Source organism: Pseudophryne corroboree, chromosome 6 (genome assembly GCF_028390025.1).
Source record: "Pseudophryne corroboree isolate aPseCor3 chromosome 6, aPseCor3.hap2, whole genome shotgun sequence".
Taxonomy (NCBI): Eukaryota; Metazoa; Chordata; class Amphibia; order Anura; family Myobatrachidae; genus Pseudophryne; species Pseudophryne corroboree.
The window spans coordinates 337,909,085-337,934,751 of record NC_086449.1 but is presented as its reverse complement, the minus strand read 5'-3'; the positions used below and the strand labels follow the sequence as shown (position 1 = coordinate 337,934,751).

At 45.0% G+C, this 25,667-nt stretch overlaps 1 protein-coding gene across 1 annotated transcript in view; it reads right to left on the bottom strand.

Annotated features, from left to right (window-relative positions):
- Positions 1-25,667, bottom strand: part of CCDC33 (coiled-coil domain containing 33) — a 171,835-nt gene that overhangs the window by 108,808 nt on the left and 37,360 nt on the right. Inside the window, exons 5-10 of the mRNA XM_063926453.1 lie at positions 15,619-15,752; positions 13,718-13,827; positions 5,057-5,158; positions 4,882-4,973; positions 4,201-4,315; positions 3,220-3,349 (exon numbers count right to left, since the gene is read on the bottom strand). Coding sequence (XP_063782523.1) covers positions 3,220-3,349; positions 4,201-4,315; positions 4,882-4,973; positions 5,057-5,158; positions 13,718-13,827; positions 15,619-15,752 — 683 coding nt within the window. The remainder of the gene's footprint in view (positions 1-3,219; positions 3,350-4,200; positions 4,316-4,881; positions 4,974-5,056; positions 5,159-13,717; positions 13,828-15,618; positions 15,753-25,667) is intronic.

Genomic DNA, 25,667 nt, shown 5'->3' with positions numbered 1-25,667 from the left:
TCCATTAGCCACACAGGGGGAGATGTATGAAGCAATGAAAAGAGTGGAGAAGTGAGCCAGTGGAGAAGTTGCCCATGGAACTATATCAGCTTTGAAGTAGCATTTATCAAGTGCATTCTATAAAATTATAAGTAGCAGTTAATTGGTTGCCATGGGCAACTGCTCCACAGGCTCACTTCTCCACTGTTTATCTACCCCATAATTCGTATTTTTTTCAGTTTAGTGTAGTGTAAAATATATCAATTGGTTCTGCGCATGAATACAGGCAACATATGCACCTATACAGATTTAAATGAATGTTATTCTTGTGACTGGAGAAGCATGACAAGAGATCATAGGGCCTGCCTAACATAGGAGTTTAGAAAGGGCATTTTCACATAAAGATGCTTTCTTCATTGCACATGCATAATGCATACCCACCAACATGACCCATTTCAGTAGGTACAAAATGCTCTGTTCCTGAACTTCCTTGCCAGTCCAAAATACACATAGGAGAGCCACACCAACTGCCAGTGAGTTACGGCCGGTGATGTTTGGCAGTGTTTGGGGTGGCAGTTGGTGTGGCTCCCTTGTTTGAATTTTGGACTGTGCTTCAGCCCCACCTCTGCAACTGCCACTGGCAAGGAAGTCCAGGAACAGAGAATTTTGTATCTAATGGAATGTGTATTGTTGAAAGGTATGTACATATATTACATCATTTTGTGAGCTTCATTATTTGTACGAGTTGATTTTTTAAATGTAATTCATAGAATGTATATATCTATCAAGATCAACACAGATGTTTTAAAATGATGGGCATAGAATTCAGTGGTTCCTAGGGGGATCCTCAAGGACCCCATACAGTTCACATTTTCCAGGTTACCTGGCAGCTGCACTGCGTATCACCAACTGTCACATTTTAAAAATCATCAGGTGACCTGGAAAATATGAACTGTTTGGGGTCCTTGAGGACCGAGTCTGGGAACTACTGGTATAGATGTAACTTCTGTATGTCAGATCTAAGCCAAGTACATGTACTACCACCTGGCAGACATGCTCACATCTTCAGTGGCGGATTTACCACTAGGTACGTGCCACTTGCTAGGGGGGGGCAGCACAGCAGGCTGCCAAACCCCCCCCCCCCCTGCCCTCCTCCCTACACACGCACCCCACCAGGTCAGTGCAACTGGTCCTATTTTTTATATGTCACCAGGGACAGCTAAAGGAGTGGGCTGGCAGGGCTATTGCCCTTGGTGTGGTGCAGTCACTCCACCAGCACCGGGCTGGGGGGGTGAAGCATGCTCACTACAGCAATCAGTGAATGACTGCTGAGGTCAGGCGTGCCTGCCACCATGATTAAACTCCTCCTATCGCCTCCCAGAATGCCAGGCATCAATGCCTGAGAGGCTGAGACAATGATAGCAGAACCTGGAGTTGCAAGAGAAATTATGCTCCATCCCTCAGCCAGCCCAAGTGTGAGAGTAAGCTCATTGAAGAAATGAGAAAGAAGATGGGGAGAGGAGCCGTTTGCACTGCGTGTGTGAATTTGAGCAGTGGGGTGGGTGCAGTGAGGGGTTGGGGGAGCAGTGAAGTGTGGTAGGGTAGTGAGCTGGGGGAGACCAGTAAGGTGTGATGGGGTAGTGAGGGGGGGTGGGGTGTGAAACACCAGTAAGGTGTGAAGGGGGGTAGTGTGAGTCATGGGGGCAGTGAGGTGGAAGGATACCATTGTGAGCTGTGGAAGGAAGAAGGGCAGTGATATATGAAGGGACCTGGCAATAAATGAGCTATGAAAGGGGTAAGGAGAAGGCTATGGCTGTATGGATGTGCAATCGAGATATCGGGGAGGTGTAGGTATGATACTTTTTTGGGGGGGTGTGGGAGAATAATGTTGTACCTAGGGGCAGCCTGACCCCTAAATCTGCCTTTGCACAACTTTGCACTTGCAAATAATTTTTTTTAAGTGTATTTTTAACCAGTGATCTAAAACTGTTAGCGCCAGGAGGCATGCGTCCCAGTCATTGCCTAGGAGCTGGGACACCACGCCTCCCGCTGACCCCTGCCTGGTGCCTAGCAACAGGCGGACACCAGGCGCTGGGAGCCGCCAGACTCCTAGCAATGGGGACGCTGGAGCTTAGGGTGTAATGTACGTGCAGCAGATTACAGGATTCTGATTGGTGCAAGCACCATTTATATTACCTTCCTGGTCTTTCCCAAATTGCTGGTTATAAGTTCCTGCTCAATTGAGAACCTGTCAGCCTGTGAACACTCGTGATTCTGAGACCCTGTCTGACTGCTTTTCTGATCAGATCCAGCTAGCCTTGTATTCAGGTTTTGGTGTGGAATTTCCACACAGGTACTGTCTATGCCTATAATTCTTTATTGTCTCCACCTTGTGCATTGTTGCATTTATAGTTGATTAAGTTGCTTATTACATCCAGTGCATTGTTGCATTTACAAGTCATTTGCATTACATTCATTCATTCCATCCTGTGCATTGTTGCATCTGCAAGATCATCTGGGTTAATTTAATCTGTGCATTGTTGCACTCAAGTGCACTCCTTATATACCCCTCAGTCTGTGCCTCAGCATTGTAGTAAGGTTGTGTCTGGTGAACGTCTCACCGTACTGCATTTACTCCTGCCCAGCCTCCAAAAGTCACCTTGTCCATACATAAAACCTGGGGGCATCTGAGTACAGGGTGGATCTAATTCACCCTGGAAAGGTGGCTGCAATAGGAGAAGCCTAGCATTGCAGGAGGCTAAAAGACTGCTGGGCAGTGGGTAATTGCATGAGTGTCACAAGGCACCGCCTATAAACCTACAGATCTGAGTGTAAGCATAACAAAAACTCAGCGTCAGCTCCTATGTCCATGTATGAAATCATCGGCCTTCCACTCTGTGCCCTTTATGATCTTGTCATGCTATATACCATTCAGGTATGGCTACCACATGAAAGAGATCCAGTCCCTTGAATGCACTGGTTTTTCCACACATGTTTTTGTCACGCATATTTGCTTGCAGAGCGCAAAATGTTTTAGATAGGACACCAGTGACAATAATACTTAAATAAGCATGTGAGCCAAATATATAACTTATCTCTGCTCATCTATGCATTTATAGCCACAACAATCGTACAGTGTTCCCTATAGTCCAGAGGAACTGGTAGAGAAACCAAATAGTGTACAATCAGTAATGAATGAGTTAAGGCAAGTGGCCCAGATAGTAACTAGGATAGATTTACCAGCAGTGACAGGGTAATATTCCAAGACCAGTGCTGCTCCTTCACTAAAGAGGGTTACCCCATCTCTTCCCTGAAACAGATAGGAGTTATTCCAAATCGGCTGTGAGGGCGGGAGCCCAGGAAAAGAGATCTGTGGGAAAGAGACACAAAGCAAGGGTGGAATTATCCCACATGTAAACTTACAGGAACACAGTGATAATTATTATACAAGAAAAAGGTAAGGAGCAGATTATAACACAACGTTGGAACATGTGCAATAATCCAGACCTTGGATTTATAACTGAATTAACTTTCTTATGTATGTTTATTAATGTGAAAAAAAGGGGAGGAGTAAACTATTTATTTCTGCACATAGTTTATGGAATGTGAAGCAACCCAAATGTTTGTATCTACACAGGGATGGGGGCAGCAAAGCAACAACGGAGGCTACAAATTAGTATCCGGGCCTCAAAGTTTCAACATACAGATGTGTCCTCATACAATATAGCTGCATTCACACCAAACATCCCTTCTTGGTGCGATACGTCCCTTGCAGCTCAGCTAGCACCGATCGTCTTTTTCACTGTAATTTGCATCTTAATCACAATACAATGCAATAAACCATTACATGAGACTGCACCGATTGATTTGCTGTTTTGACACTTGTATACCTGTGTGGGACCGAGGGATCTATGTATTAATTATTGGAGAGAGATAAAGTGGAGTGAGATAAAGTACAAACCAACCAGCTCCTTTCATTTTTCAAACACAGCCTGTAAACGTGGCAGTTAGTAGCTGATTGGCTAGTACTTTATATCTGTCCACCTTATCTCTCTCAAAGGTCTGAACTAGTATAGAAAGTTCTACAATGCAACGGCCAAGGCTTTTTTTCCATGCCAATTTCTGTTGTGCTTTGTATACAGATTCAGACTAAGGTCGCACACAGATATACAAGTGTCACATATCAGAAATATGCTAATACATAAAGTATATCCATGTTACCTGTGGGTGTCCTTGTGTTGCTCTTTTTGGCACCAGGAAACAAGATGGAGAAGGGTCTGGGAATGTAACGGTGACATGACTCACTCCAGACATACAAGGAGGCTTGTGGGCATGACTGTAAAATACACATGTACACAGTTAAACAAGCACTGATATAATGAAACATACTACAAAAAGAGAATTGCATTACACTGTGACAATTGCTCCAGATTGTGATGTTTTTAAGACCTTCACAGACAGTTGTCAGATTGAGAAGGAGAAGGCACTTGTTCTTGATACACAGCTAATTTTAATTCAGATCACATAGCCTAGAAAGAAGTTATCAAAGACTGGCAAAAGAGCTGTATAGTATGTCACTGCATCAATAATAAATTAGAAAATTGGTTGTGGTATGAAACGTCAACATTCAGAATGTCAACTTGGGTGCTGTGTCGGCATGTGACATGTTGACATTTCTACAGTAACCTGTAGACATTGTGTTCAGTAACCTCAGAACCTGGTGCCTTTTTCTGGCCACAAAATCCCTGACTGGTGTCAAACATATTGTAGTTAGAGATACAGACGTTATTATAATCAGAATTATCTCTATTTTCAAATTGCGTTAACTTTTACAACGTGCATCTGACAAAATGACGGTGCTGGCCATTTGTTTGGGCTATATATTGTGTATAACAATCATACCTATAATCTCTGTAGTTGGGAACAATCCGTGCCACTGCCAAAAGGGACTGAGACGGTTCCTGGAGAGGAGTTTCTATGCCGACAAGCAGAACCTGCAGGACAAGCCATGTAACCTTGTATCTGATTTTGACCACAACATACAGTATTATCTCTTGCAAACATTTGCCCAACTCACCTGTAAAGCACTATATGTGAACCCACTCTGCTGAGTAATGCAGCTGCTTCTGCGCTCAATGCTGACATATAGATGGCACCCACCAGGAACCTGATTGTGTGGCTGAGGAATGAAGAGGACATCATATGAGGGATCACATGTTCCTGTTAATGTCAGACTATACTCGCTCATGTGCGGACTAGTCAATGGTAGTGTAAATCAGATGGCCAAACAAAGATGTAATAAAGTATTTTAAACTGGCCTGACCTCCTCTTAGCACATATACAGGTTGAGTATCCCATATCCAAATATTCCGAAATACGGAATATTCCGAAATACGGACTTTTTTGAGTGAGAGTGAGATAGTGAAACCTTTGTTTTTCGATGGGTCAATGTACACAAACTTTGTTTAATACTCAAAGTTATTAATAAATATTGTATTAAATGACCTTCAGGCTGTGTGTATAAGGTGTATATGAAACATAAATGAATTGTGTGAATGTAGACACACTTTGTTTAATGCACAAAGTTATAAAAAATATTGGCTAAAATTACTTTCAGGCTGTGTGTATAAGGTGTATATGTAACATAAATGTATTCTGTGCTTAGATTTAGGTCCTATCACCATAATATCTCATTATTAGAGATGAGCGCCTGAAATTTTTCGGGTTTTGTGTTTTGGTTTTGGGTTCGGTTCCGCGGCCCTGTTTTGGGTTCGAACGCGTTTTGGCAAAACCTCACCGAATTTTTTTTGTCGGATTCGGGTGTGTTTTGGATTCGGGTGTTTTTTTCAAAAAACACTAAAAAACAGCTTAAATCATAGAATTTGGGGGTCATTTTGATCCCAAAGTATTATTAACCTCAAAAACCATAATTTACACTCATTTTCAGTCTATTCTGAATACCTCACACCTCACAATATTATTTTTAGTCCTAAAATTTGCACCGAGGTCGCTGTGTGAGTAAGATAAGCGACCCTAGTGGCCGACACAAACACCGGGCCCATCTAGGAGTGGCACTGCAGTGTCACGCAGGATGTCCCTTCCAAAAAACCCTCCCCAAACAGCACATGACGCAAAGAAAAAAAGAGGCGCAATGAGGTAGCTGTGTGAGTAAGATTAGCGACCCTAGTGGCCGACACAAACACCGGGCCCATCTAGGAGTGGCACTGCAGTGTCACGCAGGATGGCCCTTCCAAAAAACCCTCCCCAAACAGCACATGACGCAAAGAAAAAAAGAGGCGCAATGAGGTAGCTGTGTGAGTAAGATTAGCGACCCTAGTGGCCGACACAAACACCGGGCCCATCTAGGAGTGGCACTGCAGTGTCACGCAGGATGTCCCTTCCAAAAAACCCTCCCCAAACAGCACATGACGCAAAGAAAAAAAGAGGCGCAATGAGGTAGCTGTGTGAGTAAGATTAGCGACCCTAGTGGCCGACACAAACACCGGGCCCATCTAGGAGTGGCACTGCAGTGTCACGCAGGATGTCCCTTCCAAAAAACCCTCCCCAAACAGCACATGACGCAAAGAAAAAAAGAGGCGCAATGAGGTAGCTGACTGTGTGAGTAAGATTAGCGACCCTAGTGGCCGACACAAACACCGGGCCCATTTAGGAGTGGCACTGCAGTGTCACGCAGGATGTCCCTTCCAAAAAACCCTCCCCAATCAGCACATGATGCAAAGAAAAAGAAAAGAAAAAAGAGGTGCAAGATGGAATTGTCCTTGGGCCCTCCCACCCACCCTTATGTTGTATAAACAAAACAGGACATGCACACTTTAACCAACCCATCATTTCAGTGACAGGGTCTGCCACACGACTGTGACTGATATGACGGGTTGGTTTGGACCCCCCCCAAAAAAGAAGCAATTAATCTCTCCTTGCACAAACTGGCTCTACAGAGGCAAGATGTCCACCTCATCATCACCCTCCGATATATCACCGTGTACATCCCCCTCCTCACAGATTATCAATTCGTCCCCACTGGAATCCACCATCTCAGCTCCCTGTGTACTTTGTGGAGGCAATTGCTGCTGGTCAATGTCTCCGCGGAGGAATTGATTATAATTCATTTTAATGAACATCATCTTCTCCACATTTTCTGGATGTAACCTCGTACGCCGATTGCTGACAAGGTGAGCGGCGGCACTAAACACTCTTTCGGAGTACACACTTGTGGGAGGGCAACTTAGGTAGAATAAAGCCAGTTTGTGCAAGGGCCTCCAAATTGCCTCTTTTTCCTGCCAGTATAAGTACGGACTGTGTGACGTGCCTACTTGGATGCGGTCACTCATATAATCCTCCACCATTCTATCAATGTTGAGAGAATCATATGCAGTGACAGTAGACGACATGTCCGTAATCGTTGTCAGGTCCTTCAGTCCGGACCAGACGTCAGCATCAGCAGTCGCTCCAGACTGCCCTGCATCACCGCCAGCGGGTGGGCTCGGAATTCTGAGCCTTTTCCTCGCACCCCCAGTTGCGGGAGAATGTGAAGGAGGAGATGTTGACAGGTCGCGTTCCGCTTGACTTGACAATTTTGTCACCAGCAGGTCTTTCAACCCCAGCAGACTTGTGTCTGCCGGAAAGAGAGATCCAAGGTAGGCTTTAAATCTAGGATCGAGCACGGTGGCCAAAATGTAGTGCTCTGATTTCAACAGATTGACCACCCGTGAATCCTTGTTAAGCGAATTAAGGGCTCCATCCACAAGTCCCACATGCCTAGCGGAATCGCTCCGTGTTAGCTCCTCCTTCAATGTCTCCAGCTTCTTCTGCAAAAGCCTGATGAGGGGAATGACCTGACTCAGGCTGGCAGTGTCTGAACTGACTTCACGTGTGGCAAGTTCAAAGGGCATCAGAACCTTGCACAACGTTGAAATCATTCTCCACTGCGCTTGAGACAGGTGCATTCCACCTACTATATCGTGCTCAATTGTATAGGCTTGAATGGCCTTTTGCTGCTCCTCCAACCTCTGAAGCATATAGAGGGTTGAATTCCACCTCGTTACCACTTCTTGCTTCAGATGATGGCAGGGCAGGTTCAGTAGTTTTTGGTGGTGCTCCAGTCTTCTGTACGTGGTGCCTGTACGCCGAAAGTGTCCCGCAATTCTTCTGGCCACCGACAGCATCTCTTGCACGCCCCTGTCGTTTTTTTAAAAATTCTGCACCACCAAATTCAAGGTATGTGCAAAACATGGGACGTGCTGGAATTTGCCCATATTTAATGCACACACAATATTGCTGGCGTTGTCCGATGCCACAAATCCACAGGAGAGTCCAATTGGGGTAAGCCATTCCGCGATGATCTTCCTCAGTTGCCGTAAGAGGTTTTCAGCTGTGTGCGTATTCTGGAAAGCGGTGATACAAAGCGTAGCCTGCCTAGGAAAGAGTTGGCGTTTGCGAGATGCTGCTACTGGTGCCGCCGCTGCTGTTCTTGCGGCGGGAGTCCATACATCTACCCAGTGGGCTGTCACAGTCATATAGTCCTGACCCTGCCCTGCTCCACTTGTCCACATGTCCGTGGTTAAGTGGACATTGGGTACAACTGCATTTTTTAGGACACTGGTGAGTCTTTTTCTGACGTCCGTGTACATTCTCGGTATCGCCTGCCTAGAGAAGTGGAACCTAGATGGTATTTGGTAACGGGGGCACACTGCCTCAATAAATTGTCTAGTTCCCTGTGAACTAACGGCGGATACCGGACGCACGTCTAACACCAACATAGTTGTCAAGGCCTCAGTTATCCGCTTTGCAGCAGGATGACTGCTGTGATATTTCATCTTCCTCGCAAAGGACTGTTGAACAGTCAATTGCTTACTGGAAGTAGTACAAGTGGGCTTACGACTTCCCCTCTGGGATGACCATCGACTCCCAGCAGCAACAACAGCAGCGCCAGCAGCAGTAGGCGTTACACGCAAGGATGCATCGGAGGAATCCCAGGCAGGAGAGGAATCGTCAGAATTGCCAGTGACATGGCCTGCAGGACTATTGGCATTCCTGGGGAAGGAGGAAATTGACACTGAGGGAGTTGGTGGGGTGGTTTGCGTGAGCTTGGTTACAAGAGGAAGGGATTTACTGGTCAGTGGACTGCTTCCGCTGTCACCCAAAGTTTTTGAACTTGTCACTGACTTATTATGAATGCGCTGCAGGTGACGTATAAGGGAGGATGTTCCGAGGTGGTTAACGTCCTTACCCCTACTTATTACAGCTTGACAAAGGGAACACACGGCTTGACACCTGTTGTCCGCATTTCTGGTGAAATACCTCCACACCGAAGAGCTGATTTTTTTGGTATTTTCACCTGGCATGTCAACGGCCATATTCCTCCCACGGACAACAGGTGTCTCCCCGGGTGCCTGACTTAAACAAACCACCTCACCATCAGAATCCTCCTGGTCAATTTCCTCCCCAGCGCCAGCAACACCCATATCCTCCTCATCCTGGTGTACTTCAACACTGACATCTTCAATCTGACTATCAGGAACTGGACTGCGGGTGCTCCTTCCAGCACTTGCAGGGGGCGTGCAAATGGTGGAAGGCGCATGCTCTTCACGTCCAGTGTTGGGAAGGTCAGGCATCGCAACCGACACAATTGGACTCTCCTTGTGGATTTGGGATTTCGAAGAATGCACAGTTCTTTGCTGTGCTGCTTTTGCCAGCTTGAGTCTTTTCATTTTTCTAGCGAGAGGCTGAGTGCTTCCATCCTCATGTGAAGCTGAACCACTAGCCATGAACATAGGCCAGGGCCTCAGCCGTTCCTTGCCACTCCGTGTCGTAAATGGCATATTGGCAAGTTTACGCTTCTCCTCCGACAATTTTATTTTAGGTTTTGGAGTCCTTTTTTTTCTGATATTTGGTGTTTTGGATTTGACATGCTCTGTACTATGACATTGGGCATCGGCCTTGGCAGATGACGTTGCTGGCATTTCATCGTCTCGGCCATGACTAGTGGCAGCAGCTTCAGCACGAGGTGGAAGTGGATCTTGATCTTTCCCTAATTTTGGAACCTCAACATTTTTGTTCTCCATATTTTAATAGGCACAACTAAAAGGCACCTCAGGTAAACAATGGAGATGGATACTAGTATACAATTATGGACTGCCTGCCGAGTGCAGACACAGAGGTAGCCACAGCCGTGAACTACCGTACTGTACTGTGTCTGCTGCTAATATAGACTGGTTGATAAAGAGATGTCTATGTAACTATGTATGTATAAAGAAGAAAGAAAAAAAACCACGGTTAGGTGGTATACAATTATGGACGGACTGCCTGCCGAGTGCAGACACAGAGGTAGCCACAGCCGTGAACTACCGTACTGTACTGTGTCTGCTGCTAATAATATAGACTGGTTGATAAAGAGATGTCGTAGTAGTATGTATGTATAAAGAAGAAAGAAAAAAAACCACGGTTAGGTGGTATACAATTATGGACGGACTGCCTGCCGAGTGCAGACACAGAGGTAGCCACAGCCGTGAACTACCGTACTGTACTGTGTCTGCTGCTAATATAGACTGGTTGATAAAGAGATGTCTATGTAACTATGTATGTATAAAGAAGAAAGAAAAAAAAACCACGGTTAGGTGGTATACAATTATGGACGGACTGCCTGCCGAGTGCAGACACAGAGGTAGCCACAGCCGTGAACTACCGTACTGTACTGTGTCTGCTGCTAATATAGACTGGTTGATAAAGAGATGTCTATGTAACTATGTATGTATAAAGAAGAAAGAAAAAAAAACCACGGTTAGGTGGTATACAATTATGGACGGACTGCCTGCCGAGTGCAGACACAGAGGTAGCCACAGCCGTGAACTACCGTACTGTACTGTGTCTGCTGCTAATATAGACTGGTTGATAAAGAGATGTCTATGTAACTATGTATGTATAAAGAAGAAAGAAAAAAAAACCACGGTTAGGTGGTATACAATTATGGACGGACTGCCTGCCGAGTGCAGACACAGAGGTAGCCACAGCCGTGAACTACCGTACTGTACTGTGTCTGCTGCTAATATAGACTGGTTGATAAAGAGATGTCTATGTAACTATGTATGTATAAAGAAGAAAGAAAAAAAAACCACGGTTAGGTGGTATACAATTATGGACGGACTGCCTGCCGAGTGCAGACACAGAGGTAGCCACAGCCGTGAACTACCGTACTGTACTGTGTCTGCTGCTAATATAGACTGGTTGATAAAGAGATGTCGTAGTAGTATGTATGTATAAAGAAGAAAAAAAAACCACGGTTAGGTGGTATACAATTATGGACGGACTGCCTGCCGAGTGCAGACACAGAGGTAGCCACAGCCGTGAACTACCGTACTGTGTCTGCTGCGACTGGATGATAAATGATATAAAAAATATATATATATCACTACTGCAGCCGGACAGGTATATATTATATATTATATAATGACGGACCTGCTGGACACTGTCTGTCAGCAGAATGAGTTTTATTTTTATAGAATAAAAAAAAAAAAACAACACACAAGTGAAGTCACACGACGAGTGTTTAACTTTTTCAGGCAATCACAATATAAGTATACTACTAACTATACTGGTGGTCAGTGTGGTCAGGTCACTGGTCAGTCACACTGGCAGTGGCACTCCTGCAGCAAAAGTGTGCACTGTTTAATTTTAATATAATATTATGTACTCCTGGCTCCTGCTATAACCTATAACTGGCACTGCAGTGCTCCCCAGTCTCCCCCACAATTATAAGCTGTGTGAGCTGAGCAGTCAGACAGATATATAATATATATAGATGATGCAGCACACTGGGCTGAGCCTGAGCAGTGCACACAGATATGGTATGTGACTGAGTCACTGTGTGTATCGCTTTTTTCAGGCAGAGAACGGATATATTAAATAAACTGCACTGTCTGGTGGTCACTCACTATATAATATTATGTACTCCTGGCTCCTGCTATAACCTATAACTGGCACTGCAGTGCTCCCCAGTCTCCCCCACAATTATAAGCTGTGTGAGCTGAGCAGTCAGACAGATATATAATATATATAGATGATGCAGCACACTGGGCTGAGCCTGAGCAGTGCACACAGATATGGTATGTGACTGAGTCACTGTGTGTATCACTTTTTTCAGGCAGAGAACGGATATATTAAATAAACTGCACTGTCTGGTGGTCACTCACTAGTAAACTCTCTGCACTCTCTACACTTCTACAGTACTCCTCCTAGTCCTAAGCTCCAGTAAATCTCTCTCTCTTATAATCTAAATGGAGAGGACGCCAGCCACGTCCTCTCACTATCAATCTCAATGCACGTGTGAAAATGGCGGCGACGCGCGGCTCCTTATATAGAATCCGAGTCTCGCGAGAATCCGACAGCGTCATGATGACGTTCGGGCGCGCTCGGGTTAACCGAGCAAGGCGGGAGGATCCGAGTCTGCTCGGACCCGTGAAAAAAACCATGAAGTTCGGGCGGGTTCGGATTCAGAGAAACCGAACCCGCTCATCTCTACTCATTATGGTATGCAATTATTCCAAAATACGGAAAAATCCGATATCCAAAATTCCTCTGGTCCCAAGCATTTTGGATAAGGGATACTCAACCTGTATTGTTTTGATTTATATTTATAAGGCACTGTGTGCTCCAGCTCTTCTTAATTGCTTCAATGTTCTCACAAATATGCAATAAACAAAATAAATAAATAAAGTGATAGTGTAATAAACTTAAACGCATACGTCTGCATATAATTTTGCTCGAGAAAGGGAATGTACTATTTTTTCCTTCTGCTTTCAGAATGCCCACCATGCAGAGAATTCTTACATATAAGTAAATACTCTTACTGGTTCTCAGCACAACAATGCACATCTCATTATAGTTATTTTATCAGACAAATCCAGCCCTAAAGTCACAAATGGCCCATGAAGGAATAAATCATATATAGTGAAGAACCGCCACATAAAAATTATATTTAATATATGTACAAAAGTTCAAATAAGCAAGCGTGTAACATATAAAAATACATCATATATCGTATATCCATTTACTGGATTCTGTACCAGCTCTTATATGTAAGGAATCAATAAAAAGTTGTATTGATCCTGGGATTCTTTATAACCTCGTGGTATGTCCTCACTTGGGATAACGCATTTCAATTGATGATATATCTGTATCAAAGGGCCGGTTTTCATAAAGATTAATCTATCGAAATACATAGGAAGTTCTATTTTTTTTTTATATTTGTGAAACGTTTGAAGCATGTAAACACAGCCATAAAGTACACCTTTCTTTATTAATTTCATGTTTAAAAAGTTAAAGTATCACTATTTTTTTATTTTAGATTTTTATTGGCAGCAGTGCTGAATGCACTGTTTTTTATGGCATTGCTTTTCTATAGTTTTATATTTATAAGGTGCCACAAAGAGCTGCAGTACTGTATGGAGAAGCACAGGACATTGCAAAGATGTAGAGGACCAATAGGCAAAGTAGCACATTCAATAAGCAGAAAACAGATTGTAAGCTTGTTTGTTTGGGATATGATGTAGGGATCATAGGAGAATTTTAGAGTTTATGACTCCTCATTCCCCACGTATTTTTAGAGTTTATGACTCCTCATTCCCCACGTATTTTTAGAGTTTATGACTCCTCATTCCCCACATTTTTCCATACTATTGTGTGAATGAGTTGTATTCAAGAACCCCCTCACAGCCATTATTACCTGCACCATACACAGATGATATAGGTGGAAGGGTTCCAGATCACGGAGTGGCAGACGGTAGTCAAGGAGAAAATCTTGGGAGGGATGATCAGCCACAGTCAGGATCAGATCTACAAGTAAGACAAGAAAAAAAGACACGTTGTATATTAAATATATGCAAAATTACAATATAATAGCTGTACACCTTCTTCTGTACATAAGGACTCTATTTCTAATCAAATTTTCTAAACATTTAATTCCCAATCGTCATCTAATGGCACAAGTATTCCTGTATCCTGGACTTAACAAAGAGGATAATTTGTTCTTATGTACAAAAGATATGAAACTTGAACCTATACTAAGGTACATTTGTATTCATATGAAACCTCTAATCATGAAATTATTTTGGAATTTAACAATCTTAAAGTATGGTATGGGGTCAGTCATGATCTCCATTGCTTCAGTGGGGAGTTTTACTCACTGATGGTTGGTAGTGCACTATGAAAGCAGGACACTGATTAATTCCATGATGGGATAATTGTGAGCGCTGATGAACTCCATTCATTATTGCATACTATTACTGTATGCAGTGAGGACACTATACCCCAATCCAGCCTTACATTCATTAATATCTGCGCATGATGGGCACCAAATAAAGCACAATTCAGAAGTTTCAAAATAAAATGTTTTGGTGGGAAGAGGTGACTTTTCAATTAATAGGGCAGATATATTAAGCCTGGAGAAGTGATAAAGCAGTGATAAGTGGAAGGTGATAACGCACCAGACAATCATTACAGGTTTTAAAATGACAGTTAGGAGCTGATTGACTGGTGCGTTATCACCTTCCACTTATCATTGCTTTATCACTTCTCCAGGCTTTAGACATCTGCCCCAATGATTGTTACTGCAAGTGCATTTTTCCAGTATGCAATGTAAGTTTGTCTCCAAGAAAACAAAAAAAAAGCCAAGACTGTGATATTAGCAAAGTAATGGTCGCCATGAATTTGGATGCCAAGTGGGTTATTCTGTATTTTTTCTTAAACTAGGCTATACACTTCATTTGCAATTATTTCCTGGATATAAATGCTCTGAAATAATCAGGTCTGTCCAGGTGTTTGTTCCCCCATGAAAATGCCTCCTTGTATTCTGCTAATGTGACTGTGAATATTCCCACTGAACTACAATAGATGGCCCTGGCTCGTCACCCTGTGACTTCCATTTCTTAGGAGGTCACAAACTAAGGCTGAATGATAAGGCAATAAACCTTGGTCCTCATGTGGTTTAGTCAGCAACCAGATGATTTCTTCAAAAGTTGAATGGAAGAAGGACTTCACTATTGCTGGTACAAGAACATTCGGACAAGGGAGAGGGAGGGGGAGGTTGTACTTTGAAAAGTGACTGTAGCATTATTTCACGATTGATTGCACAATTTAAAAGGTCAAACCTGAACATTGCTCATAAATGGGAAATGCTGTGAGAAAGAGTAATTGTGCTACACTATGCATATGTGAGCAGAAAGGATAATTCTACTGTGCTGCATGAAACATGTACATAAGAAGGATATCTTAGGATATTAAGAAGGTGATTGTGCCACTCTATATACTGTAAGTGATATTAATGGGGAAAGTCAGCCCACACATGTCACTCTATTGTGTGCTACTGTAGGTCTCACAAGCTGGGTTCTCTTGTAATGCATCTGCAGTTTTTACTAATAGTACCGTCAGTGTGGTATGAAAATAGGATTACTTATACATATATTATTATATAGCTGCAATAACAATCTAACATTATTCTACGAATGACCTGGTAACTAAAGGGTAAATGCATCACATTATACAGGACACGGAATAGAGAAGATATTTGCACTACTGTATACGATATGTCACGCAGGTGGTGTTAGCAGAGCATTGTAGGACAGGCACCTTCCTCCTTTGCCTCCTCCTCTGTCACTGTCATGGTCAGTATCTCCCCCCAGACTGGGCTGTTCGTTTGAGTCCGTGCAGCATGTGAGATGCTTTGTGCAACACTTCCTTTTTCCTCATCCATGCTACTCATTCTGTAAAACACACGTTACTAATAAAAATATAATATAAAATCAATACATCCTAAATCATAAGCCATCTCATGACATGTACATTGCTCTGGAGTCCATCTACTGCCTTTTCATGCTTCCAGAGTGCTGATGTTCTCTGGGCTTTTTGTATCTTCTGAACTACATGTGAGCACCTGGGCAAGTACTATCACGTTTGGAGGATTGCCATTCCCATTGGATTATATATATATATACTGTATGTACAGAATCCAAACAATTTGTAGATAAGAACATGTAAGGAGACAGACTCACAGGTCTACACTGTCACTCATCAGGCTGTGGCTGACAAAGGAGTGGGGGAGGGACTGCGGTCATTGTCATGTGATCTGTCAGCTCTGGGCCCAGGTGATGAAATATTAATGGCAACTGAACCCCCAGAGAACCCCTAGAGAAGACAACAGTATCCCATTAACAGGCCACTCCATTTCAGACTGGATTAGCTGCTTTTGAAGCAAAAACGTTTAAGACGTGTCTGAGATTATCCCAAGTGTCAACCATTGGGCTACAAAAATAATTAAGCAACATGTCTGAGAATGAGAAAAGATCTTCCATTTGGTATATCACACAGTGTTATGAAGGAAATTGTAGAATACGTGTAGTTGAGAGGAAATACAATGACCTAGATGTGATGTATCATAATTAGTGATGTGCACCGGAAATTTTTCGGGTTTTGTGTTTTGGTTTTGGATTCGGTTCCGCAGCCGTGTTTTGGATTCGGACGCGTTTTGGCAAAACCTCCCTGAAAATTTTTTGTCGGATTCGGGTGTGTTTTGGATTCAGGTGTTTATTTACAAAAAACCCTCAAAAACAGCTTAAATCATAGAATTTGGGGGTCATTTTGATCCCATAGTATTATTAACCTCAATAACCATAATTTCCACTCATTTTTCAGTCTATTCTGAACACCTCACACCTCACAATATTATTTTTAGTCCTAAAATTTGCACCGAGGTCGCTGGATGACTAAGCTAAGTGACCCAAGTGGCCGACACAAACACCTGGCCCATCTAGGAGTAGCACTGCAGTGTCAGACAGGATGGCACTTCAAAAAAATAGTCCCCAAACAGCACATGATGCAAAGAAAAAAAGAGGCGCAATGAGGTAGCTGTGTGACTAAGCTAAGCGACCCAAGTGGCCGACACAAACACCTGGCCTGTCTAGGAGTGGCACTGCAGTGTCAGACAGGATGGCACTTCAAAAAAATAGTCCCCAAACAGCACATGATGCAAAGAAAAAAAGAGGCGCAATGAGGTAGCTGTGTGACTAAGCTAAGCGACCCAAGTGGCCGACACAAACATCTGGCCCATCTAGGAGTGGCACTGCAGTGTCAGACAGGATGGCAGATTTAAAAAATAGTCCCCAAACAGCACGATGCAAAGAAAAAAAAGAGGTGCACCAAGGTCGCTGGATGGCTAAGCTAAGCGACACAAGTGGCCGACACAAACACCTGGCCCATCTAGGAGTGGCACTGCAGTGTCAGACAGGATGGCACTTCCAAAAATAGTCCCCAAACAGCACATGATGCAAAGAAAAATGAAAGAAAAAAGAGGTGCAAGATGGAATTGTCCTTGGGCCCTCCCACCCACCCTTATGTTGTATAAACAGGACATGCACACTTTAACAAATCCATCATTTCAGCGACAGGGTCTGCCACATGACTGTGACTGAAATGACTGGTTGGTTTGGGCCCCCACCAAAAAAAGAAGCAATCAATCTCTCCTTGCACAAACTGGCTCTACAGAGGCAAGATGTCCACCTCCTCCTCTTCCTCCGATTCCTCACCCCTTTCACTGTGTACATCCCCCTCCTCACAGATTATTAATTCGTCCCCACTGGAATCCACCATCTCAGGTCCCTGTGTACTTTCAGGAGGCAATTGCTGGTGAATGTCTCCACGGAGGAATTGATTATAATTCATTTTGATGAACATCATCTTCTCCACATTTTCTGGAAGTAACCTCGTACGCCGATTGCGGACAATGGTGAGCGGCTGCACTAAACACTCTTTCGGAGTACACACTGGAGGGGGGCTACTTAGGTAAAATAAAGCCAGTTTGTGCAAGGGCCTCCAAATTGCCTTTTTTTCCTGCCAGTATACGTACGGACTGTCTGACGTGCCTACTTGGATGTGGTCACTCATATAATCCTCCACCATTCTTTCAATGGTGACAGAATCATATGCAGTGACAGTAGACGACATGTCAGTAATCGTTGGCAGGTCCTTCAGTCCAGACCAGATGTCAGTTTTTGCTCCTGACTGCCCTGCATCACCGCCAGCGGGTGGTTTTGGAAATCTGATCCTTTTCCTGGCAGCTCCAGTGACGGTAGAATATGAAGGAGGAGCTGTTGGCGGGTCACGTTCCGCTTGACTTGACAAGTGTCTCACCAGCAGGTCTTTGAACATGTGCAGACTTGTGTCTGCCGGAAAGAGATACAACGTAGGTTTTAAATCTAGGATCGAGCACGGTGGCCAAAATGTAGTGCTCTGATTTCAACAGATTGACCACCCGTGAATCCTGGTTAAGCAAGTTAAGGGCTCCATCCACAAGTCCCACATGCCTAGCGGAATCGCTCTGTTTTAGCTCCTCCTTCAATGTCTCCATCTTCTTCTGCAAAAGAGGGATGACCTGACTCAGGCTGGCAGTGTCTGAACTGACTTCATGTGTGGCAAGTTCAAAGGGTTGCAGAACCTTGCACAACGTTGAAATCATTCTCCACTGCGCTTGAGTCAGGTGCATTCCCTTCCTTTGCCTATATCGTAGGCAGATGTATAAGCTTGAATGGCCTTTTGCTGCTCCTCCATCCTCTGAAGCATATAGAGGGTTGAATTCCACCTCGTTACCACCTCTTGCTTCAGATGATGGCAGGGCAGGTTCAGGAGTGTTTACTGGTGCTCCAGTCTTCGGCACGTGTTGGCTGAATGCCAAAAGTGGCCCGCAATTCTTCGGGACACCGACAGCATCTCTTGCACGCCCTTGTCGTTTTTTAAATAATTCTGCACCACCAAATTCAATGTATGTGTAAAACATGGGACGTGCTGGAATTTGCCCAGATGTAATGCACGCACAATATTGGTGGCGTTTTCCAATGTCACAAATCCCCAGGAGAGTCCAATTGTGGTAAGCCATTCTGCGATGATGTTCTTCAGTTTCCGTAAGAGGTTGTCAGCTGTGTGCCTCTTATGGAAAGCGGTGATACAAAGCGTAGCCTGCCTAGGAACGAGTTGGCGTTTGCGAGATGCTGCTACTGGTGCCGCCGCTGCTGTTCTTGCTGCGGGAGGCAATACATCTACCCAGTGGGCTGTCACAGTCATATAGTCCTGAGTCTGCCCTGCTCCACTTGTCCACATGTCCGTGGTTATGTGGACATTGGGTACAACTGCATTTTTTAGGACACTGGTGACTCTTTTCCTGATGTCTGTGTACATTTTCGGTATCGCCTGCCTAGAGAAATGGAACCTAGATGGTATTTGGTACAGGGGACACAGTACCTCAATCAAGTCTCTAGTTCCCTGTGAATTAACGGTGGATACCGGAAACACGTTTCTCACCACCCAGGCTGCCAAGGCCTGAGTTATCCGCTTTGCAGCAGGATGACTGCTGTGATATTTCATCTTCCTCGCAAAGGACTGTTGGACAGTCAATTGCTTACTGGAAGTAGTACAAGTGGACTTCCGACTTCCCCTCTGGGATGACGATCGACTCCCAGCAGCAACAACAGCAGCGCCAGCAGCAGTAGGCGTTACACTCAAGGATGCATCGGAGGAATCCCAGGCAGGAGAGGACTCGTCAGACTTGACAGTAAAATGGCCTGCAGGACTATTGGCTTTCCTGTGTAAGGAGGAAATTGACACTGAGGGAGTTGGTGGTGTGGTTTGCAGGAGCTTGGTTACAAGAGGAAGGGATTTAGTGGTCAGTGGACTGCTTCCGCGGTCATCCAAAGTTTTTGAACTTGTCACTGACTTCTGATGAATGCGGTCCAGGTGACGTATAAGGGAGGATGTTCCTAGGTGGTTAACGTCCTTACCCCTACTTATTACAGCTTGACAAAGGCAACACACGGCTTGACACCTGTTGTCCGCATTTCTGTTGAAATAATTCCACACCGAAGAGGTGATTTTTTTTGTATTTTGACCAGGCATGTCAATGGCCATATTCGTCCCATGGACAACAGGTGTCTCCCCGGGTGCCTGACTTAAACAAACCACCTCACCATCAGAATCCTCCTTGTCAATTTCCTCCCCAGCGCCAGCAGCACCCATATCCTCATCCTGGTGTACTTCAACAGTGACATCTTCAATTTGACTATCAGGAACTGGACTGTGGGTGCTCCTTCCAGCACTTGCAGGGGGCGTGCAAATGGTGGAAGGCGCAACCTCTTCCCGTCCAGTGTTGGGAAGGTCAGGCATCGCAACCGACACAATTGGACTCTTTTTGGGGATTTGTGATTTAGAAGAATGCACAGTTCTTTGCTGTGCTTTTGCCATCTAGCAGGAGGATGAGTGCTTCCATCCTCATGTGAAGCTGAACCACTAGGCATGAACATAGGCCAGGCCCTCAGCCGTTCCTTGCCACTCCGTGTCGTAAATGGCACATTGGCAAGTTTACGCTTCTCCTCAGACGATTTTGATTTAGATTTTTGGGTCATTTTACTGAGCTTTATTTTTTTGGATTTTACATGCTCTCTACTATGACATTGGGCATCGGCCTTGGCAGACGATGTTGATGGCATTTCATCGTCTCGGCCATGACTAGTGGCAGCAGCTTCAGCACGAGGTGGAAGTGTATCTTGATCTTTCCCTATTTTACCCTCCACATTTTTGTTCTCCATTTTTTAATGTGTGGAATTATATGCCAGTAATATATCAATAGCAATGGCCTACTACTATATATACTGCGCACAACTGAAATGCACCACAGGTATGGATGGATAGTATACTTGACGACACAGAGGCAGGTAGAGCAGTGGCCTACTGTAGTGTACTGCTATATATTATATACTGGTGGTCAGCAAACTGTGCAAAACTGTAATGCACCACAGGTATGGATGGATAGTATACTTGACGACACAGAGGTAGGTAGAGCAGTGGCCTTCTGTACCGTACTGCTATATATTATGTACTGGTGGTCAGCAAACTGTGCAAAACTGAAATGCACCACAGGTATGGATGGATAGTATACTTGACGACACAGAGGTAGGTAGAGCAGTGGCCTACTGTACCGTACTGCTATTATATTATATACTGGTGATCAGCAAACTATGCAAAACTGTAATGCACCACAGGTATGGATGGATAGTATACTTGACGACACAGAGGTAGGTAGAGCAGTGGCCTTCTGTACCGTAATGCTATATATTATATACTGGTGGTCAGCAAACTGTGCAAAACTGAAATGCACCACAGGTATGGATGGATAGTATACTTGACGACACAGAGGTAGGTAGAGCAGTGGCCTACTGTACCGTACTGCTATATATTATATATATACTGGTGGTCACTGGTCAGCAAAATTATGCACTGTCCTCCTACTATATACTACAATGCAGCACAGATATGGAGCGTTTTTCAGGCAGAGAACGTATAATACTGGTGGTCACTGGTCAGCAAAACTCTGCACTGTCCTCCTACTATATAATACTGCTGGTCCCCAGTCCCCACAATAAAGCAATTAGCACACTGAGCACAGATATTTGCAGCACACTGAGCACAGATATGGAGCGTTTTTCAGGCAGAGAACGTAGATATTTGCACTTGCAGCACACTGAGCACAGATATTTGCAGCACACTGAGCACAGATATTTGCAGCCCACTGAACATAGAAACTGAGAGGACGCCAGCCACGTCCTCTCACGATCGTCTCCAATGCACGAGTGAAAAATGGCGGCGACACGCGGCTCCTTATATAGAATACGAATCTCGCGAGAATCCGACCGCGGGATGATGACGTTTGGGAGCGCTCGGGTTAACCGAGCAAGGTGGAAGGATCCGAGTTGCTCGGACCCGTGCAAAAAAAGGTGAAGTTCGGGCGGGTTCGGATCCCGAGGATCCGAACCCGCTCATCACTAACCATAATAATGCGTGGATTTCCTCCAAGTACTCCAGTTTCCTCCCACAATCCAATAATATACTGGTAGGTTAATTGGCTCCCAACAAAAAATGATCCTAGTGTTTAAGTGTGTGCATGTACTGTACATGTGTTTAAGGCAGATTAGAGGGGCAAAATGGTTCTTATCTTCGTTCAAATTCTCTGTTTCTATGTCTCGCATTCCGCAGCTTGCAAAATTTGTCAAATAAGCAGCTATTGGAGGATTTCAGCAGATATTGGAGATATGAGTAGTTTCAAGGAATATCCCACAAATATTAATTGATAAATAGGCCCCAACGTGTACTATAGGACCCATCATTTAGAAAAAAAATCTTTAATTCTAGTTGCACTGCTGCGTTGTCAGTACTCCCCCGTGCAGCTATGATTGATCTGAGCCCAAGGGTGGAGCGAGTGTGGTATGCGCCCTGGCATAGTCCCTTACAGCAGCGCCGGTCCTGGCAACGTCGCACATCTGCTGGAATGAGGAAGCAGCGTTGTCTGACAGCGAAGCCCGGGAGAAGAACACAGGCATTGGCTTTGCTGTTGTGAGGTCGGTGGACGTGGGACAGGTGGAAGAGGGGGGGGGCACTGTATCCAAAACACACAGCAGGAGATGAGGGGATTAGAACAAAAAACAGAAATGGGAAGCACCATAAATAAATAATTTAACAAAACCCCAAACAGAAAGGTGGAGCACTACAAACAAAAAAATTATAGAAGGGGGACAATAACTAAAAAACAGACAGAGTTTGCATTACAGCAAAAAAAAAAAAAAAAACAACAACAAGAAGGGGTGGTACGGTAACAAAAAAAAATAAGATTTTACTCACCGGTAAATCTATTTCTCGTAGTCCGTAGTGGATGCTGGGACTCCGTAAGGACCATGGGGATTAGCGGCTCCGCAGGAGACTGGGCACAACTAAAGAAAGCTTTAGGACTACCTGGTGTGCACTGGCTCCTCCCACTAAGACCCTCCTCCAGACCTCAGTTAGGATACTGTGCCCGGAAGAGCTGACACAATAAGGAAGGATTTTGAATCCCGGGTAAGACTCATACCAGCCACACCAATCACACCGTATAACTCGTGATACTATACCCAGTTAACAGCATGATAACAACTGAGCCTCTCAACAGATGGCTCAACAATAACCCTTTAGTTAGGCAATAACTATATACAAGTATTGCAGACAATCCGCACTTGGGATGGGCGCCCAGCATCCACTACGGACTACGAGAAATAGATTTACCGGTGAGTAAAATCTTATTTTCTCTAACGTCCTAAGTGGATGCTGGGACTCCGTAAGGACCATGGGGATTATACCAAAGCTCCCAAACGGGCGGGAGAGTGCAGATGACTCTGCAGCACCGAATGAGCAAACTCTAGGTCCTCCTCAGCCAGGGTATCAAACTTGTAGACTCTTGCAAGAGTGTTTTAACCCGACCAAGTAACAGCTCGGCAAATTTGTAAAGCCGAGACCCCTCGGACAGCCGCCCAAGAAGAGCCCACTTTCCTCGTGGAATGGGCTTTCACAGATTTAGGGTGCGGCATTCCAGCCGCAGAATGAGCAAGTTGAATCGTGCTACAGATCCAGCGAGCAATAGTCTGCTTAGAAGCAGGAGCACCAAGCTTGTTGGGTGCATACAGGATAAATAGCGAGTCAGTTTTCCTGACTCCAGCCGTCCTGGAAACATATACTTTTCAGGGCCCTGACTACGTCCAGAAAACTTGGAATCCTCCAAGTCCCAAGCAGCCGCAGGCACCACAATAGGTTGGTTCACATGAAAAACTGATACCACCTTAGGAAGGAATTGGGAACGAGTCCTCAATTCCGCCTTATCCATATAGAATACAGATAAGAGCATTTGTATGACAAAGCCACCAATTCTGATACACGCCTGGCCGACGCCACGGCCCACAGCATGACCACTTTCCACGTGAGGTATTGTAGCTCCATGGATTTAAGTGGCTCAACTCAATGCGACTTCAGGAAATCCAACACTACGTTGAGATCCCACGGTGCCACTGGAGGCACAAACGGGGGTTGACTATGCAGCACTCCCTTAACAAAAGTCTGAACTTCAGGCAGTGAAGCCAGTTCTATTTTTGGAAGAAAATCGATAGAGCCGAAATCTGGACCTTAATGGAACCCAATTTTAGGCCCATAGTCACCTCTGACTTGTAGGAAGTGCAGAAAACGACCTAGCTGAAATTCCTCCTTTGGGGCCATACTGGCCTCACAGCACGCAACATATTTCCGCCATATGCGGTGATAATGGTTTGCGTTCACTTCTTTCCTAGCTTTAAATAGCGTAGGGATAACTTCCTCCGGAATGCCCTTTTCCTTCAGGATCCGGCGTTCAACCGCTATGCCGTCAAACGCAGCCGCGGTACGTCTTGGAACAGACAGGCCCCCTGCTGCAGCAGGTCCTGTCTGAGCGGCAGAGGCCATGGGTCCTCTGAGATCATTTCTTAGAGTTCTGGGTACCAAGCTCTTCTTGGCCACCCGGAACAATGAGTATAGTTCTTACTCCTCTCCTTCTTATTATTCTCATTACCCTGGGTATGAGAGGCAGAGAAGGGAACACATACACCGACTGGTACACCCACGGTGTTACCAGAGCGTCCACAGCTATCGCCCGAGGGTCCCTTGACCTGGCACAATATCTTTGTAGCTTTTTGTTGAGGCGGGACGCCATCCTGTCCACCTGTGGCCTTTCCCCACGGTGTACAATCATTTGGAAGACTTCTGGAAGAAGTCCCCACTCTCTCGGGTGGAGGTCGTGTCTGCTGAGAAAGACTGCTTCTCAGTTGTCCACTCCGGGAATGAACACTGCTGACAGTGCTAACACATGATTTTCCGCCCATCGGAGAATCCTTGTGGCTTCTGCCATCGCCATCCTGCTTCTTGTGCCGCCCTGTCGGTTTACATGAGCGACCGCCGTGATGTTGTCTGACTGGATCAGCACCGGCCGGTGTTGAAGCAGGGTCTAGCCTGACTTAGGGCATTGTAAATGGCCCAAAGTTCCAGAACATTTATGTGTAGGGAAGTCTCCTGACTTTTCCATAGGCCTTGGAAGTTTCTTCCCTGTGTGACTGCCCCCCAGCCTTGAAGGCTGGCATCCGTGGTCACCAGGACCCAGTCCTGTATGCCGAATCTGCGGCCCCCTAGAAGATGTGCAGTCACCACCACAGCGACACCCTGGCCCTTGGAGACAGGGTTATCCACCGATGCATCTGAGAATGCGACCCGGACCACTTGTCCAACAGATCCCACTGGAAGATCCTTGCATGGGACTTGGCGAATGGAAATTCTTCGTAAGAAGCTACCATCTTTCCCAAGGTTCGCGTGCATAGATGCACCGATACCTGTATTTGTATTAGGAGGTCTCCGTCTAGAGACGCCAACTCCTTGGACTTCTCCTCCGGGAGAAACCCTTTTTATCCTGTTCTGTGTCCAGAACCATACCCAGGAACAGTAGACGCGTCGTAGGAACCAGCTGTGACTTTGGAATATTCAGAATCCAGCCGTGCTGTTGTAGCACTTCCCGAGATAGTGCTACTCCGACGAACAACTGCTCCCTGGACCTCGCCTTTATAAGGAGATCGTCCAAGTACGGGATAAGTACTTCGGCCATTACCTTGGTAAATACCCTCGGTGCCGGGGACAGACCAACGGCAACGTCTGGAATTGGTAATGACAATCCTGTACCACAATTTTGAGGTACACCTGGTGACGAGGGTAAATAGGGACATGCAGGTAAGTATCCTTGATGTCCAGTGATACCCTGCAAT